Source organism: Petaurus breviceps, unplaced genomic scaffold (assembly GCF_028583685.1).
Source record: "Petaurus breviceps papuanus isolate PSGF00001 unplaced genomic scaffold, PetGlider_PUasm1.0 214, whole genome shotgun sequence".
In the NCBI taxonomy this organism is placed as follows: Eukaryota; Metazoa; Chordata; class Mammalia; order Diprotodontia; family Petauridae; genus Petaurus; species Petaurus breviceps.
In genome coordinates, this window is record NW_027185863.1 from 17050530 (window position 1) to 17067302 (window position 16773).

A 16773-nucleotide genomic window follows, 5' to 3' on the forward strand; every position below is an offset into this window, starting at 1 on the left:
GTCCCTTTTCAAAAGTGTTTGCTTCTAACTACCCTCTCCCCCAATCGGCCCTCCCTTCTAACATTCCCACTCTTTTCTCCTTCCCCCCTATTTTTTTGTAGCGTAAGATACCCAATTGAGTATGTTATTCCCTTCTTAAACCAAATTTAGTGAGAGTAAGGTTGACCCATTCCCTTCCACCTTCATGCTTTTCCCCTCCATTGTTAAGTTTTCTCTTGCCTTGTTTATATAATTTACCCTATTCTATCTCTTCCTTTCTCCTGCTCCCAATAAATTCCTCTCTCACCTCTTAATTTCATTTTTTAGATATCATTCCTCCATATTCAACTGATCCTGTGCCCTCTGTCTATGCATACATGTACACACATATACGCACACTCACATATGTATTTATACATCCATATACTCTCCTGTTCATACATATATACATATTATATATATATATATTTATTTCCTTCAACTATCCTCATACTGAGAAAAGTTTTATTGAGTTACAATTACCATTTTTCCATGTAGGATTGCAAATAGTTCAACTTTAATAAGTTCCTTATGATTTCTTTTTCCTGTTTACTTCTCATGCTTCTTGTATTTGAAAGTCAAATTTTCTGTTCAGCTCTGGATTTTTCATCAAGAATGCTTGAAAGTCCTCCATTTCATTGAATTCCCCTGTGGCATTATATTCAGTTTTGCTGGGTAGGTGATTCTTGGTTTTATTCCTAGCTTCTTTGACCACTGGAATATCATATTCCAAGCCCTTTGATCCCTTAATGTAGAAGCTGCTAGATCTTGCGTTATCCTGATTGTGTTTCCACAATACTCAAATTGTTTCATTCTGGCTGCTTGTAATATTTTCTCCTTGATTTGGGAACTCTGGAATTGTATAATTGCTATAATATTCCTAGGAGGTTTTTTGGGGGGGTATTTTTTTCAAGAAGTGATTGGTGAATTCTTTCAATTTCTATTTTGCCCTCTGGTTCTAGAATATCAGGGATATTTTCCTTGAGAATTTCTTGAAGGATGATTTCTAGGTTCTCTTTTTGATCATGGCTTTCAGCTAGTCCAATAATTTTTAAATTATCTCTCCTGGATCTATTTTCCAGGTCAGTGTTTTTTTTTCCTTTTCTTTTTTTGGAGGGCGATTGGGGTTAAGTGACTTGCCCAAGGTCACATGGCTAGTTTTTGTGTTAAGTGTCTGAGGCCGGATTTGAACTCAGGTCCTCCTGACTCCAGGGCTGGTGCTCTACTCACTGCACCACCTAGCCACCCCCGAGGTCAGTGGTTTTTCCAATGAGATATTTCACATTGCCTTCTATTTATTCATTTGTTTGGATCTGTTTTATAGTATCTTGATTTTTCATAAAGTCATTAGGTTCCATTTGCTCCACTCTAATTTTGAAGGAATTATTCTTTTCAGTAATTTTTTGAAATTCCTTTTCCATCTGGAAAATTCGACTTTTTTAAGGCATTCTCCTCTTTGGCTTTTTGGGCCTCTTTTGTCATTTGAGTTAGTCTATTTTTAAGGTGTTATTTTCTTCAGTATTTTCTTGGGTCTCCTCTAGCAGGCTGTTGACTTGTTTTTCATGATTTTCTTGCATCATTCTCATTTCTCTTCCCATTTTTTCTTCCACTTCTCTTACTTGATTTTCAAAACCCTCCTTGGGCTCCTCTGTGGCCTGTGACCAATTCATATTTTTCTTGGAAGCTTTTGATGCAGGAATTTTGACTTTGTTGTCTTCTTCTTATTCCAAGTTTTGATCATTTTTGTCCCCAAAAGGATTCTACGGTCTGATTGTGCTTCTTCTTTTTTCTTGTCTTGCCAGACAATTACTTGACTTTTGAGCTCTTTGCCACAGTAGAACTCTACTTCCAGAGTGGAGAGAGCTGTGTCCCAAATTGTTGGGATTTTTGAAAATGTTGTCAAAGCTATGGGGAAGGCACCCTCTCTACAGCCACCACAAACTCTGGCATGGTGCCATTACTCACTCCAGGACCACCACCCAAGACTGTGACCCAGATCCAAGAAGATCAAAGCAAGAGTGATTACCCTCTGAATGGTCACTTGGTCCTCCTGTGATCTTCAGTCCAGGAGCTCCAGAGGCAGCCATGGGGCAGTAGCTGATGCCAGGCTTCTGTCACATCTGCCACCCCATGGGAAGGGACCAGACTGCACTCTTCTCTCACCCTGGATCAACAGGGTTCTGCACTGACCTTTTACTTTCTCTTTGGTGTTTATGGGTTGAGAAGTCTGGAATCTACCACAGCTGCTGGTGATTCACTCTTCTGAAGTCTGCTGTGGCCAGTCTGGGTCTCGAGTCTGGGCCTACATGGCTCATGCAGCACTGTTCTTGGCTCCTAGTGTGGTGAAATAGACCCTTCCTATTGGCCTGCTAGGCTGCCTTCAGCAGTATATTTGTTTCTCTCTGTCACTTTGTGGGTTCTGTAGCTCTAAAATTTGTTTACAGGTATTGGAGGTGGTTGGTGTGGGAGCTTAAGCAAGTTCCTGTTTTTATTTCAGCATCTTGGCTCTGCCCCAGTTTTTTTTTTTTTAAATGTTTAGGGAGGGGTGGCCAGGTAGCACAGAGAGTAAGAGCACCGGCCCCAGAGTTGGGATGATCTGGGGGATCGAATCCGGGCTCAGATACTTAGCACCACACCCAGAAATAATTTGCCGTGTAACCTTGAGCAAGTTACTTAACCCCAATAGCTTTAAAAAAATATTTAGGAAGACTTGATAATATTTGGAGGCCAGTGGAAGAGAAATTATTTGAATATATTTTAGAGAGGGAGAATGATTTCTAGAACCAGGGTCTGAAGGAAGTGAGAGGTAAATAGGATCAAACATGTAGAAGGACAAGAAAGATGGGAAGAGAAGAGAGAGAGTGATGATGTTGAGAAGTTTTGAGCAATGGAAAACTAGAGTGAACTAGAGTCCATAGTATGATCTCAACCTCACTGAAGAAGGAATTTAGGTCATCTGCCAAAACTTTGATAAGTGGGAGTCTGGTTTTCTAATTGTGGAGAGAATACAAAAGGTGTTGGAACATATGCTTTGAGGATAAGCTCAAGCATAGCCTAAAATGATTTGGACAAGTAGTAGGGGTGAACCAGTGAGGGAAGAGAGGTGAAATTGTAAACTATAAATCTGGAGTGTGGGAGATTAATTTGTGACTTTCTCTAGTTAGTGTCTATATCTCTCGAAGGGTAGAAGAAAAAGTGTATAGGTGCAAGGATCCCCAGGGATAAAACTTTTTCAGCTCTGGAATAGGAGGGCACAGTAGAATGTTAGTGGGGAGGAAGGTAACATCTATCAGACAGTGGTTTCTAAATTAGCCACTATGAGAGTATGCTTGAGGCAGTTTCAAACAACTTGTGAGAATCATTGTTAAATTTTCATTGAGAGCCTTTACACCTCAAAAATGAGAAAACAATAAAATTAAGGGTTTTGTTTATTATTTTGTGGAATATCTGACCTAAAAAGTGATGGAGAAAATGTTAATAAATAAGATTGAACATATTTTTTTCTGTGCAAATGATATGATGGTATATTTAGCAAATCCTAGAGAAACATCTAAAATAACTAGTTGAAACAATTAACTCAGTAAAGTTGAAGAATATAAAATAGACTCATATAAATCACCAGCATTTCTATATATTACCAACAAAGTCCAAAAGGAAGGGATAAAAAGAGAAATTCCATTTAAAAATAACTACAGACAATATAAAATACTTGGGGTTTACTGCCAATATAAACCAAGGAACTATGTAAACAAAATTACAAAACACTTTTCATGTAAATAAAGTCAGATCTAAACAATTAGAGAAATAGTAATTGTTCATGGATAGTCCAAGGCAATATAATAAAAATGGCAATTCTATTTAAATTAATTTTCTTATTCCCTGACATACCAATCAAACTTCCAAAAAACTGATTTGTGGAGCTAGAAAAAATAATGAAATTCATCTGGAAGAACAACAGTTCAAGAAAATCAGAAGAATCAATGGAAAAAATGTGAAGGAAGGTGGCCTAGCTGTACAAGATCTCAAAGTATATTACAAAGTGGTAATGATCAAAACAATCTCGTACTGACTAAGAAATAAAGTGGCAGATCAGTAAAAGAGATTAGGTACACAATACACAGTAGTAAATGAACATACTAATCTAGTGTTACATAAAAGCAAAGATCCAAGATTTTTGGGAAAAAAAATTACTATTTGACAAAATTATTGGAAAAACTGGAAAGCAGCCTGGTAGAAATTAGGTATAGAACATCTCACACCATATACCAAACTAATGATATAAAGGGTGATATCATAAGCAAATTAAGGGATCATGAAATACTTTATCTGTCAGATCTATGGATAAGTGAAGAATTTATGACCAAATAAGTGATAAAGAGTATTATAGGATATAAAGTAGATTGTTTTGATTACATTAAATTTAAAAAGTTTTTTTCCACAAGCAAAGCCAATTCAAACAAAAGTAGAAGGAAAATGAGAAAAAAAAATCATAGCAAGTTTTTCTGATGAAGACCTCGTTTCTCAAATATATACAATACTGAATAAAATTTATGATTCATTCTGCAATTGATAAATTGTCAAAGAATATAAGGTTCTCAAACATAAGGCTTTCAAAAGAAGAATTCAAAGTTATCTAGTCATAAGAAAAAATGTTCTAAATCACAATTGATTAGAGATTGGTTAACATGACAGAAAAGGAAAAAGATAAATGCTGGAGGGGATGTGGAAAAATTAGGAAATTAATGCACTGTTGCTATCATTATAAACTAGTCTAATCATTCTGGAGAAGAATTTAGATCTATGTCTAAAGGTCTGTGAAGTTGTGCATAACTTTTGACCCAGTAATACAAATACTAGGTATATATGTCAAAGAGATCAAAGGAAAAGGATACATATATATATGTATATATGTACATGAAAATATTTAAGTAGCTCTTTTTGTGAATTCAAGGAATTCAAAATTGGAAGGATGTCCAATTGGGAAATGGTGGAACAAGCTGTGTTATATGATTGTGATGGAATAGTAGTGTGTTATATGAAATGAAAAATAGGATTGTTTCAGGAAAAAAACAAAACAAAACCTGGGAAGTCTAACATGAACTGATGCAAAATGGAGTGACCAAAGTCAGGAGATCATTGTACACAGTAACAGCAATATTAAATGATAAACAACTATAAATGACTTGGCTATTCTCATAAATATATGATAAATTTCAGGGGACATATGATAAAAATGCTATCTACCTCCAGAGAAAGAAGTGATGGAATCTAAATGCCAACCAAAGCATGCTCTTTAAAAACTTTATTTTTATTGCTTCTTGTTTCTTTTTTTTTTTTTGAGAGAGTATCTGTGTTCTCTTTTGAAACATGGTTAATATATATGTTTTTAAATTTAATTTAAACTTAAATACAAAAGAAGAAAAGCAAAAAAAAAACATTTCCATGTACACAGCAGATCATAAGAGGATTCAATATAAAGTAATACATTTCCTTTTAAGAAAAAACATATATGTACATATATATAATGAATTCTACACATTATTTTCCAAGCTGCCCATATTTTCCTTGCTTCCTTGTGTGTTTTATTTTGCCCTCTGATATGCACATTTTACTTTACTTTTCTCCCTTCCTCTCCACAATTAAGAGTGCACACACGTATATATATATGCACACATACATATATAATCATACTTGTAGATATAAATACATGCATACACAGATACTAATAAATACGTACAGACAGACACACACACACACACATATATATATATACACACACACACACACACACACACACACACCATATTATGATTATTTCCACTTGTCTTCTGTTTCTCTGAAGGTATGGATAACATCTTCATAAATCCAAGTCCTTCCATATTTTTCTAAATCCACTAACTCATCATTTCCTATGCCACAACAATATTCCAACCCAATCATATTTTATCTGGGATACTGTCTATATGAGTTTTTTTCCCCAAAGTTTTGCATACCTCTATTTTTGGCCATATAGGTTTCATTAATACAGGAAACTTTTAATTCAAAATGATCCAAACTATCCATTCCGAAACTACTGAATCTAGGTCCTTCACATCTTTTTCAACATGGCTAATATTGAAACTTGTTTTGCATGGTTGCACATGTAGAATCTATATCAAAATGCTTTCATTTTCAAGAGTGGGGGAAGAAAGGGAATTTGGAACCCAAAAATTATTTTCAAAAAGAATGTTAAAAATTGTATTTACATGTAATTGAGAAAAAAGTAAAAACATTCTTAAAAAAAAGTTTTCTATGCACTCCTCCCCCCTCCCCACCCCAGAGAGTCAGTTGTTTGTTATACATTTATCATCATTACCCCTCTAAGTGTTATTCCAGCTTCTGCTTAAGCACCTCTTGTGGTATTACCATTAACCTTCATATACAGAAGTGAATAGAAAAAAAAGTTTTTGTACGCTTTAAGTTTAGAAAGAATTTACACGTGTATACATATATGTATACATGTACACTCATTTGATCCTTCCCCAAATTTTATGAAATAATGTATGCTATATAATTGCCTTCCTCCCTCTCCCCCAATTTTCAGGTGATAAAATTAATGCCACAAAAGATCAGTGACTTGTCTAGGGAAATACAACTTTTAAGTCAAAAAGACAGGAACTCAAACATAAATTTGACTCTAAATCCACTATTCTATGCATTCCCCTTTCTATAATTATTGGTCACTATATATTTCTTTTATCTCAGGTGCAAACAAAACCTCCAAAGCTATATAATGCAAAGATTATCACTGGTTTCTCTTTCTGGAAGATGGAATACACATTTTCCTTATTGCACATAAATCTAGGAAGGGTTTCCCATAGAGGTTCTAATATGTAGCCTGCTTATGTATGGGTCGGAGATTTGTGGTATCCCTTTTAAACTTGCCTTAAATTCTAAGATACTACCAATCTAAATATTTAAAAAATACTTTAAAATATTTTAAAAATATTTAGCATATATTTTTAAAACAGTTTAAAATATTAAAAAAACATTTAGCAAAAAGAATTTAAAAATGACAGTAACTCTTTACTTTTTGTCTTTCCATATAGTTGAAATTTGGGGCAATAAGCACCATTTAAAATTATTTTAATTAAATTGATCTAAACATTTTTTACTATTAAACCAAGTTTTAAAAATCATCTACAGCTTTGTCTAAGCCACGTCATAACAAAACCAAATGAAACAGAAAAAGAAATATATAAGAAATGGATTGTTTTTTGCCCAAGATATGTTTATGAAGAAAACATTTTAAACCAAACTTCCAAAATATTAAAATTATGAGTAAGGCATACATATACTTCCCTGGGCAAGTCACCAGCTTTCCTTGCCTCAGTTACATATTTGTAAAACAGAGATAGTGACAGTGTCTACCTCACAAGTTTGTTGTTATAATAAAATCATATAATACATGATGTGTTTCCAATTGTATATATCAGTTATTATTATTTTGGCATCAGCTTATTTCTCCCACCCTTGGAACAGAAGCTGAGGTATTTTATTTCCTTTTATATATAAATGGCAGATGAAGTATTTTTTTTTCTGGGGCTTTAACAGATAGTGTGACCAATTGTAAAATTCCAGGAGTAGATAAATAATAAGATGATAGAATAATAGGATTCAGAGATGGACAACACCTCAGGGGTCATCTAGTCCAGTCCCTTCACACACACACACACAAGCACGCACACACACACACACACCCTCAGTGACTGTCCTCGTGATGGACCATGTATCTGCTGTCTAACTTCCTGCCTACTTGACTTTCCAGGGCTTATTGCCAGCTTGGCAGTAGGGCGATGATTTTTTATCCACAACAGTTCTAAAAGGCCATCTACTAAGTTGTAATAATACCACTCCTCTTCCTTCTCCTCTTCCTCCTCTTCTGCCTATTCCTCAGCATTTATATAGAACTCTAAGATTTTCAAAGCTCTTCACGTGTTATTTCATTTGGACCTCACAACAACCTCAGGGAGTCGATGTTATCACTGTCATTTTATAGTAAAGAGACTGAAGCCAAGAGAAGTCATTTGTCTAGGATCATAGTACAAGGAAAGTAGCTTAGGTCTGCCTTAACTTTAAATGCTATGCACTACCTGAAGGGCTGTGATTATTATCTGTACAGCAGAATTCACTCATGGAATCACTGATCCTTAAAGTTTTGAATCTAGGATAAAATTAATTAATAAAAATAACAACTCTCTTTCTCTGGAAGTCTGACAATTATATCAAAAAGATCTGTTATTTACCTGCATATCTGTCTATCTACAATGCTTGTGTGTACACACACACTCACACAAACATACATACTGAATCGGTAGTTTCATTGATAAAGGGCTCCCAGGATGGAACTCTGTTAGCAATGCTGATCAAATAACAATTTATAGTCATTGTAGCCTGAGGCCTTGAGTCACACTATCAAATATGTTTGGAAACAGGTCTTAACTTACTTTGAGGCCAGCTCTCTGGTGTCTTTCATGATCTCTTACTTCAGAACTTTCACTGATGAGGAAACTAAGGTCCAGAGAGCTTTAAGGGCCTTTTCCAAGTTCACAAAAATAATAAGTAGCAGAGATGAGTCTTGAACCCAGGTTCTCTCATTCCAAATTTGTAATTTCTTCCACTAGTACTTAACTTTAATATACACACACACACACAAACATAGTATATATAGGGTATGTATATTCACACTATAAATACATACACACCTATATGTATATACATAATCTTATATTTCTGTTATATTTCAGTATTTTAAAAGTATTTTATCAGTAAACATCATCCTTCCCCCATTATACCTCCCTATACTTTAACATATAGTCTTCAGGGCCTAAGTTTAAGATCATAACCTCATATAATTCATGAGGTTTGAACTAAGGAAGAACTAAGTTTAAAATTTGCTTCAGAAACTGACTAGTTTTATGATTCTAGGAAAAATAGTTCATCTCACAGCCTCACTCTTCTTATCTGTAAAATAAAGATAGTGATATCAACTATTTGGAGTTATTGTGAAGATTAAATGGCATAATCTATGTTAAAGCACTTTATAAGACTTAAAGGACTATGTAAATGCTACTGATTATTATTATTAATAGTAGCAGTAGTCATCTTAGTAGTAGTGGTAGTGGTTTTAGCAGCAGTAGTAGTGGTAGTAGTGTTGGCGGTGGTGGTAGAGACAGAGTTGAAAGAGGTGGTAACAGTACATTTTAGTAGATGGTCTTTTATTGTTACTGTGGCTAAAATGATAAGATGGTGATGAACTTAAAAACTTAGAGGCTGAAAGTTAGACAATAGACAATCTTTTACCAGGCCTGTATATGGAACCTTTGTAGTGTGTGGAAGAACCTGACAGCCATGGATCAGCTCAACATCTCAAGACAAAGTCAGAGAATTTCAGTGGTTGTTACCATAGCATCTTGGTTAAAATTAGTAAAGAAAAGCTCAGTGTATTAAATTCTTCTTCTGCATAGCAGGAGAGTTATAAAAATTGCCGCCAATAAATGACTAAGTTGATTAGCTAGAAAGGAATGTCTCTAACCCCTGAAAAGCTGCATGTGCAAATACTGTGCCAAATAATTAATGTTATGGTCAATTGAAAAGTGGATTCCACATAAATGAAAAGTTGCCCTTTACTTCATTACCAAATAAGTGTACATAACAAATAAAAAACACAGTTCAGAAATATGAATGTATAATTATTAGCATTTAGAGATTAAAAAATTCTACTGTACCCAACAGCTTTACAGGGCAATGCAAAAAATACAGTTTGCAAATATCCACATGTAATTGTTACCTTTTTGACAGGTTATAATTTTCCTCTGGAGCTGAAGGCACAAATCATTGAGTTGGTCAGCTTGCCAGTATTTTAGAAACACTTTTCGGACTCCTGTCTAAAACACAAACAGCAGGGAGACATTCAACAACAAGGAAATGCCAAAATGATGATGGATAAATAATCACAGGGCAGAGATTTTTTTTTTCCAGGAGAAGGTTGGGAGGGAGCATCAAAAGCAATAGCAGCTTGTCCCCCCTCAGCCCCCAGTATGTCTCCTTTCTTAACATCATCACATAAAATATGTACGAGTACAAGGGCCTTCCTATCCAGCAGCTCTATACTATACATGTCTTTAAAAATCAGGTACCAGGACAGCTAGGGGCACAGTGAATAGGGCACTGGCCCTGGAGTCAGTCAGACCTGAGTTCAAATTCGACCTCAGACACTTAACACTTACTAGCTGTGTGACGTTTGGGCAAATCACTTAACCCCAATTGCCCTTCCTTCCCCCCTCCAAAAAGAAAAATAAAAAAACTAAAAAAAAATCAGGTACCAATGTTTTCATATGAATATTCTAATTTTGGACAAATATGTATCAATAATACAATGTGTATCCTTGTACCTCTTCGTGAACTTGCTTTATCATTCTTCCTTGGAGATAAGAGTTTAGATATGAAAAATTCTATTAATTCATCTCCAAATATCTCTTTTTTCTTTCCTTTGCAATCTTTTTCTTCCCTTAAATTTGCTACCAGAAATAAACAAAATGTAAAATATACACAAATTGGAACATCATAATTTTGTAGGACACAGATATTTTGCTTAACTGACTGCTTTCTTAAACAACTTTATATCTTTTAGAGTGTTACTTCCAGAAGGTAAGACACATGTCTATTGAACTCATCTCTGCAGTAAGGATAATGGTTTAAACATAACTATGGGGAACAATATTTAAAATCCTCAAGACAACAAACTACTTTAAACATTTTCAGGCACATGAAACATTCTACATTTTGATATTCTACCAACTGATATGCAAATTAGTAATCACTCTGATCTATTTATTCAGTACATCACCTAGGGAGTTCTAGTCCACTGTGAAACACACCTGGAGTACTCATTAAATGTTTGACATGATGATAATGATGATATTCTCTTCTAAGGTCTTCTTTTTTGGATCTTGGAAACCTGCTTTTGATAAATGAATAATCACCATCCGGGATTATGGTGTTGATTTTTGGTTATCACTGTCTTTACACCTGGACTCTCCTTATCATCTATGTAAACACACTGACAAAGAAACAGTCCACTCCATTAATGGTAATTACTGTTAAAAATCAGACTGTGGGGATTACTATTATTTTTTTTTAACTGCCAGGTTGGCTTTAGCTGATCTTGTTCCTATTAACATACTATAATGATAAAACAAGAAAATGGGATTTAGCTCAGAGAAGGACCTTAAAGATCATTTAGGACCTTTTTTTTTTTTAATTTTATAGGTAATAATACTGAAGACTAAAGAGGGAAAAAAACACTCAAGGTCACACAGGTAGTATCACAACTAGGATTTTTATCACAGGTATTTTTCATTATTTTCCACTTCCATAATTTGGAATTTGTGTTAATTGAGATAGGAGCTGTGTTATGTTTACTTTTGCTAATCATACCCTCTTCAAAGATAATGAAAATTAATCATGTAAACTCAATGAATGACAAGGAGTAATGTTTGAAATACTGAAGACAACAAAACCTTTTATTCATCTTCAAGTCCCTTGATGATTTTCAACTCATCATTCTACCAACTGACATGCTAATTATAAATCACTTGTCTCTATATACGAAGCAGGTGTTTTAGGATTGAACTTCTTTGGGACAATAATTACTTAGTTTGAGTTACTATGTATACTGTACTTAAAACAAAAAATGTATATTTAAAATATTTTATTATTCAGACTTTCAGAAATTCAGATTTTTCATGTTATTGATCACTTATTCAAATTGTTTTATTTTGATGTTTTTAATTTATATTTGTGTATAATTATAGTATGATACATACATGAATTAAACATATGTTTATATAAACTCTATCTAGAAGGACAGTTCATATTTTGTTTTCTTACCTTTTATACCCTCTATGTTATAAGTAATAATGCACTTATGAACATTTGAATAATCTGTGATTTCTTTAGCATAGTTAAAAGCAAATCTATAATTTAGTAAATAAGTTGTGGCGATTTTCCCAAGTCATGTAGAGGTGAAGTGATTTGCCCAGGGTTGCCAAAGTAAGTGTCAGAAGCAAAGTCTGAATTTAGATTCTTTTGACACCAAGCCCAATATTCTAACTTTTTATGACATATTGTCTCTATTGTAATTAAGGTGTTACAAAATAAGACTTGAATAGTAAATCTGGAAATTTTGCACAGAACATCATCTGAGACATAATATTCTATTTCTTAAATATACAACATCATACAAAAACTTTTATTGAGATTATAATTTTCTCTCCTACACTTTCACACATCCTCAAACCAACTCTCACAAAACGACTATAATGGTAAGATCAACTCGATCAAGTATATGATAGTCACGAAAATACTTGTCAAATACAGTTATTGAAAACACTTATTAAGGAAGTCACTGATAAAACACTTATTTGTACCCCAAGGAAGTTACTGATAAAAAGGCTCCAAAAACTCCAAAATGTTTAATGCAGCACTTTTGTAGTAGCAAAAACTGGAAACAAAATAGATGATGCCCATTTGTCCAGGAATGGCTCAACAAATTATAGCACATTAATATAATGGAATATAGTATTACTATTCTGCAAGAAATAATAAATGAGATGAATACAAAAATCATAGAAAGCCATGAAATGATGCAAAATGGAGTAGAGGCAAGAAAACAATACAGATGTGTGTATATATGTCTTTATACATACAGACACATATACATATATACTTTTATACAATTGAAAGTGAATGCTGAAAGATTAAAAAAAAACAACCTTTGGTCTTGAGATATGAAAAAACATCCCTTCTTTTCTCTTTGCCATGAACATCAGTTACATCACACAGTTGTGTATTACTGTGTATACTGTCAGATTTTATCTATGTCTATCTATCTATAAAAACATTCTTTGCTATAAGGGAGGGATCTCTTGCAAGGGGTAAGAGGAGGGATAAATGGGAAACTATAGATAATATAAGAAATATAGTAATAAAATTTGTTTTTAAATATAAGCCAGGTGTATGAAGTTTCATAACTTTTCTATTCAAAGTATAATGTACATATTTTCTATGACCATGCAAACATATTCATACACATATATGTATATGTATATATGCTTACCAATAACCAAAATTTTCCATTTTATCTGTGGTTTAATGCAATGATCTATTTCTGTTAGACATGGCAAAAAATATTACTTAGTCTAAATCCTCAGTATGTTAATGAGATTTCAGGAAGAAAAATGGCATGTATTAGAGTAGATCTCAGCTTTAGAGATTAGAAGAGAGAATTATTAATATTTGTTCTTCTAAACACAATTTAACTGTTGGCTTTGGTCAGTAAAATGAATACAGACAATATCATATAATGTTATCTCATATATCAAAATTTAAACACATCATCAGATATTCGAAGGGCTCTACATATGTAAAAAATTCGTTTAGTACTTCATTTTCCTGAGTTGTTTTCTGTATTCTGAGAACATTTTTGGTGAGACTGACTACTTTAGTAATTTTTTTTGGGAAGGTCCCTGTGGTTAATACAATTAAGCAATTTAATTCTGTCCATTCACATTTTCTATCACTAATATTCTCATAAAATACGCCCATCTATGTGCAAATTTTTCAATAATGTGGCTTATTTATTTTTTTATGTTTGGTTAAAAAATATAAAGTGAACTTCATTTTCTTGCAGGAAGAGAAAATGTCTATATATGTCTATATATATGTATATGTGTATATATGTGTGTATGTATATGAGTGTGTATGTGTGTAATTTTTCCTTTGTAAATAACACCTTCAATTGTTTGCTCTCCTAAAAATACTTTGAGCTAAAACGATAAATATGACTCAGATCATTTTAGCAAAATGAGAATTTGTCTATAGGTCAGGCTAGTTACATTGTTCATTTATCCAAAGTGCATTTATCCAAAGTGCATCCTTTTTTATCTTTCTGACCTTTCACTTACAGGCATACCCCATACAATATTGACAATATTGATTTGATAGGCACATTCAATATAAAATTGATCTGACCAATATTATTTTAGAATAATATAATTAATGCATTATTCTTGGCTCATTGCAATTTGGATGGTAAAATGCTACTATATTGTCATTCACCCCACCATCTGAGATTTGAAGTCAATGGTTATTACCATAGTATTTCAGCACTAAGAAATCTAAGAGTGAAAGGTAGCATATAACTTTCTGATTAGAGTGTTGGCCCTGTTAAGAATGCTTGGGTTCTAATCTCATTTCTTCAATTTTGTGTATCCATGGGCAAGTATCTTAATGTCTTATAGCCCAGGTTCCTCATTGATAAAATGAAGATAATAATGCTTATAGTACATTGCTCCTGAAGCGATTGCAAGTGTCAAATGAGATAATTTAAATAATTCACTCTGCAAAGTATATATGCTATTATACATTAGCTATCACTATTAATTCCACTGAATTCAGAACATATTTCATATAGAAATAATGACCTCTTGTAACGTTTTTTTTTCCCCAAGCAATCAGGGTTAAGTAACTTGCTCAAGGTTACACAGCCAGTTATTTCAGGGTGTGGTGCTAAGTATCTGAGCCCAGATTTGATCCCCAGGTCATCCCAATACTGGAGCTGGTGCTCTTACTCGCTGAGCCACCTGGATGCCCCTAACATTGTTTTATCTTATATAATATTTTCCAGAAAAAAATTTAGTAATGTTGACTGAAGTATGATTGTATACCTTTTCAAGGAAAGAGGTTTGTGTTCATATCTGCTTGGCTTTCACTTTTTGTTGTTGTAATTGTGACAGTTATCGTCAAACTTGGTCTCCTTTTGAATCCTTTAAACTTAGTCTTTTGAACATGTTCCTTATTTCTTAAGGAGTTCCTACAGGAAAAGCTTTAGGCAAATCACCCTGCCATGTCCTGGAGCATCCTACATTTCCATGTTGGTTCCTATTTTGTCTGCTTGTACAAGGCCTAACTCTCTTCTCCATTTTCTCTGGTACAACTCTCCCTTTGCAGATCCAACTCTAAAATCCTTCCCTGGAGTGTATACTGTTATATCTCTCCAACCCCCAAGTCAGTTCAAAAGAGAGACTCATTACCATACATTATAAAATGTTAACATATACCTTCTGCTACAACCCAGAATCATCCCTTGCTGGTAGTGGATAGAACATACAGTGAGGTAAGCACTTCAGCCTTCCTTAGTTGTTAATGGCTCCAGTGCTCAAGGTAATTCATAACTATTTTCTTTAGAAGAAAAAATGGTGGCACCCTGTTAGTTGTTCATCAATTAATTCTAAGTGGCCAAAGTGTCAAAGCCAATGGCTGAGATTGTGAAGGATGTATCTGTGAAGCAAAGAAGGTCTTTGTTCAGAATCACTGACTTACTGAAACCCTACCCAAATAGTTTACCCACATAGGCACAATGGATTTTCAGGTGTGATATTTTGAAATATCTATGGTTTTATCAGTGAAGCCACTCCCTTTAATAATTAAAAAAATAACCTGTCCATGTAGTCCCCTCTAATAATTAAAAAAAACTGTCTACGTAGTCCCCTCTAATAATTAAAATAAACTGTCCATGTAGACTCATCTCTTCTTATTTTTGTCTTAGTTTCCTCATTGAGTTGCTATAGAGCAATCTATGAAGTTCTTGAGAGTAATGTTGATATTTTTTGAATCAGTTTGTGGGGTAGCCATTGATCATTCAAGTTATCCATCTTATGTCAATCTTTTTCATGACATATGCAATCCAATTCCTTGCTTGACATGAATATCTTAAATTATGACTTATTTATGCTTTTTCTTGCCCTTGAGGTCATCATTACTAATGTGGCAGCCAGATTTCATGCACCATAAGAATTTTTATTGCCCTTTGGGCAACTTGTAACTTTTATTCTTTTTATATCATGGTATTCCAGATTTTAACACGATGAAGTTTCAAAAGAAGACTATTGACACGGTGGACTTTTGTAGTAGTGAATAATTTATTATCACAGAAAGCAGCACATAATTTCCCCAAAACAGTTTAGACATATTACTTTTTCTTTGTTTCTGAGCCTAACTGATTGACCAACCATGGAATTTGCCAAGGTATATATATATAGCTCTGTATTTATATCTGAATCTATTTCTATATCCACATATTTGTTCAATAATTTTCAGTCATGTCTTACTCTTTGTGATCCAATTTGGGTCTTGGTAAAGATACTGGAGTGGTTTACCATTTCCTTCTCTAGCTCATTGTACAGATAAGGAATTGAGGCAAATAGGGCTAAATGACTTGCCTAGGGTGACATAGCTAATAAGTGTCTGATGGAAGATTTGAATTCATACAGATCAGTCTTTCTGATTCCAAGCCCAGTGCTCACTGTGCCACCTAGCTGCTATACACACACACACACACACACACACACACACACATACACACAGATTCTACTTTCCCATCCATCCATATGTGACAATCTAGATAACATGTGGGACTTTATGCCCACTTTCTTCTGATATTGTACATGTTATATTTATCTTTCATATTACTGTGTATTTCATTAAAGAAGCTTTGCAGTGATCCCAGGCCTGATAGATTTATTATAATGTTATTAATGAATATGGTTGCAGAGGACCTCATGGGGGTAGGGATATGACTGACTATATGGGGCATTTTACATGACTAGCAAACACCAATTCCAGTTTAATATCTCATCGGATATCAATGTTCTA

The 16773-nt window shown here is 33.9% G+C and overlaps 1 protein-coding gene across 1 annotated transcript in view; it reads right to left on the reverse strand.

Moving 5' to 3' along the window:
- The window catches only part of MYO16 (myosin XVI), an 871975-nt gene that overhangs the window by 114049 nt on the left and 741153 nt on the right, over positions 1-16773 (reverse strand). Inside the window, exon 31 of the mRNA XM_069094125.1 lies at positions 9848-9944. Coding sequence (XP_068950226.1) covers positions 9848-9944 — 97 coding nt within the window. The remainder of the gene's footprint in view (positions 1-9847; positions 9945-16773) is intronic.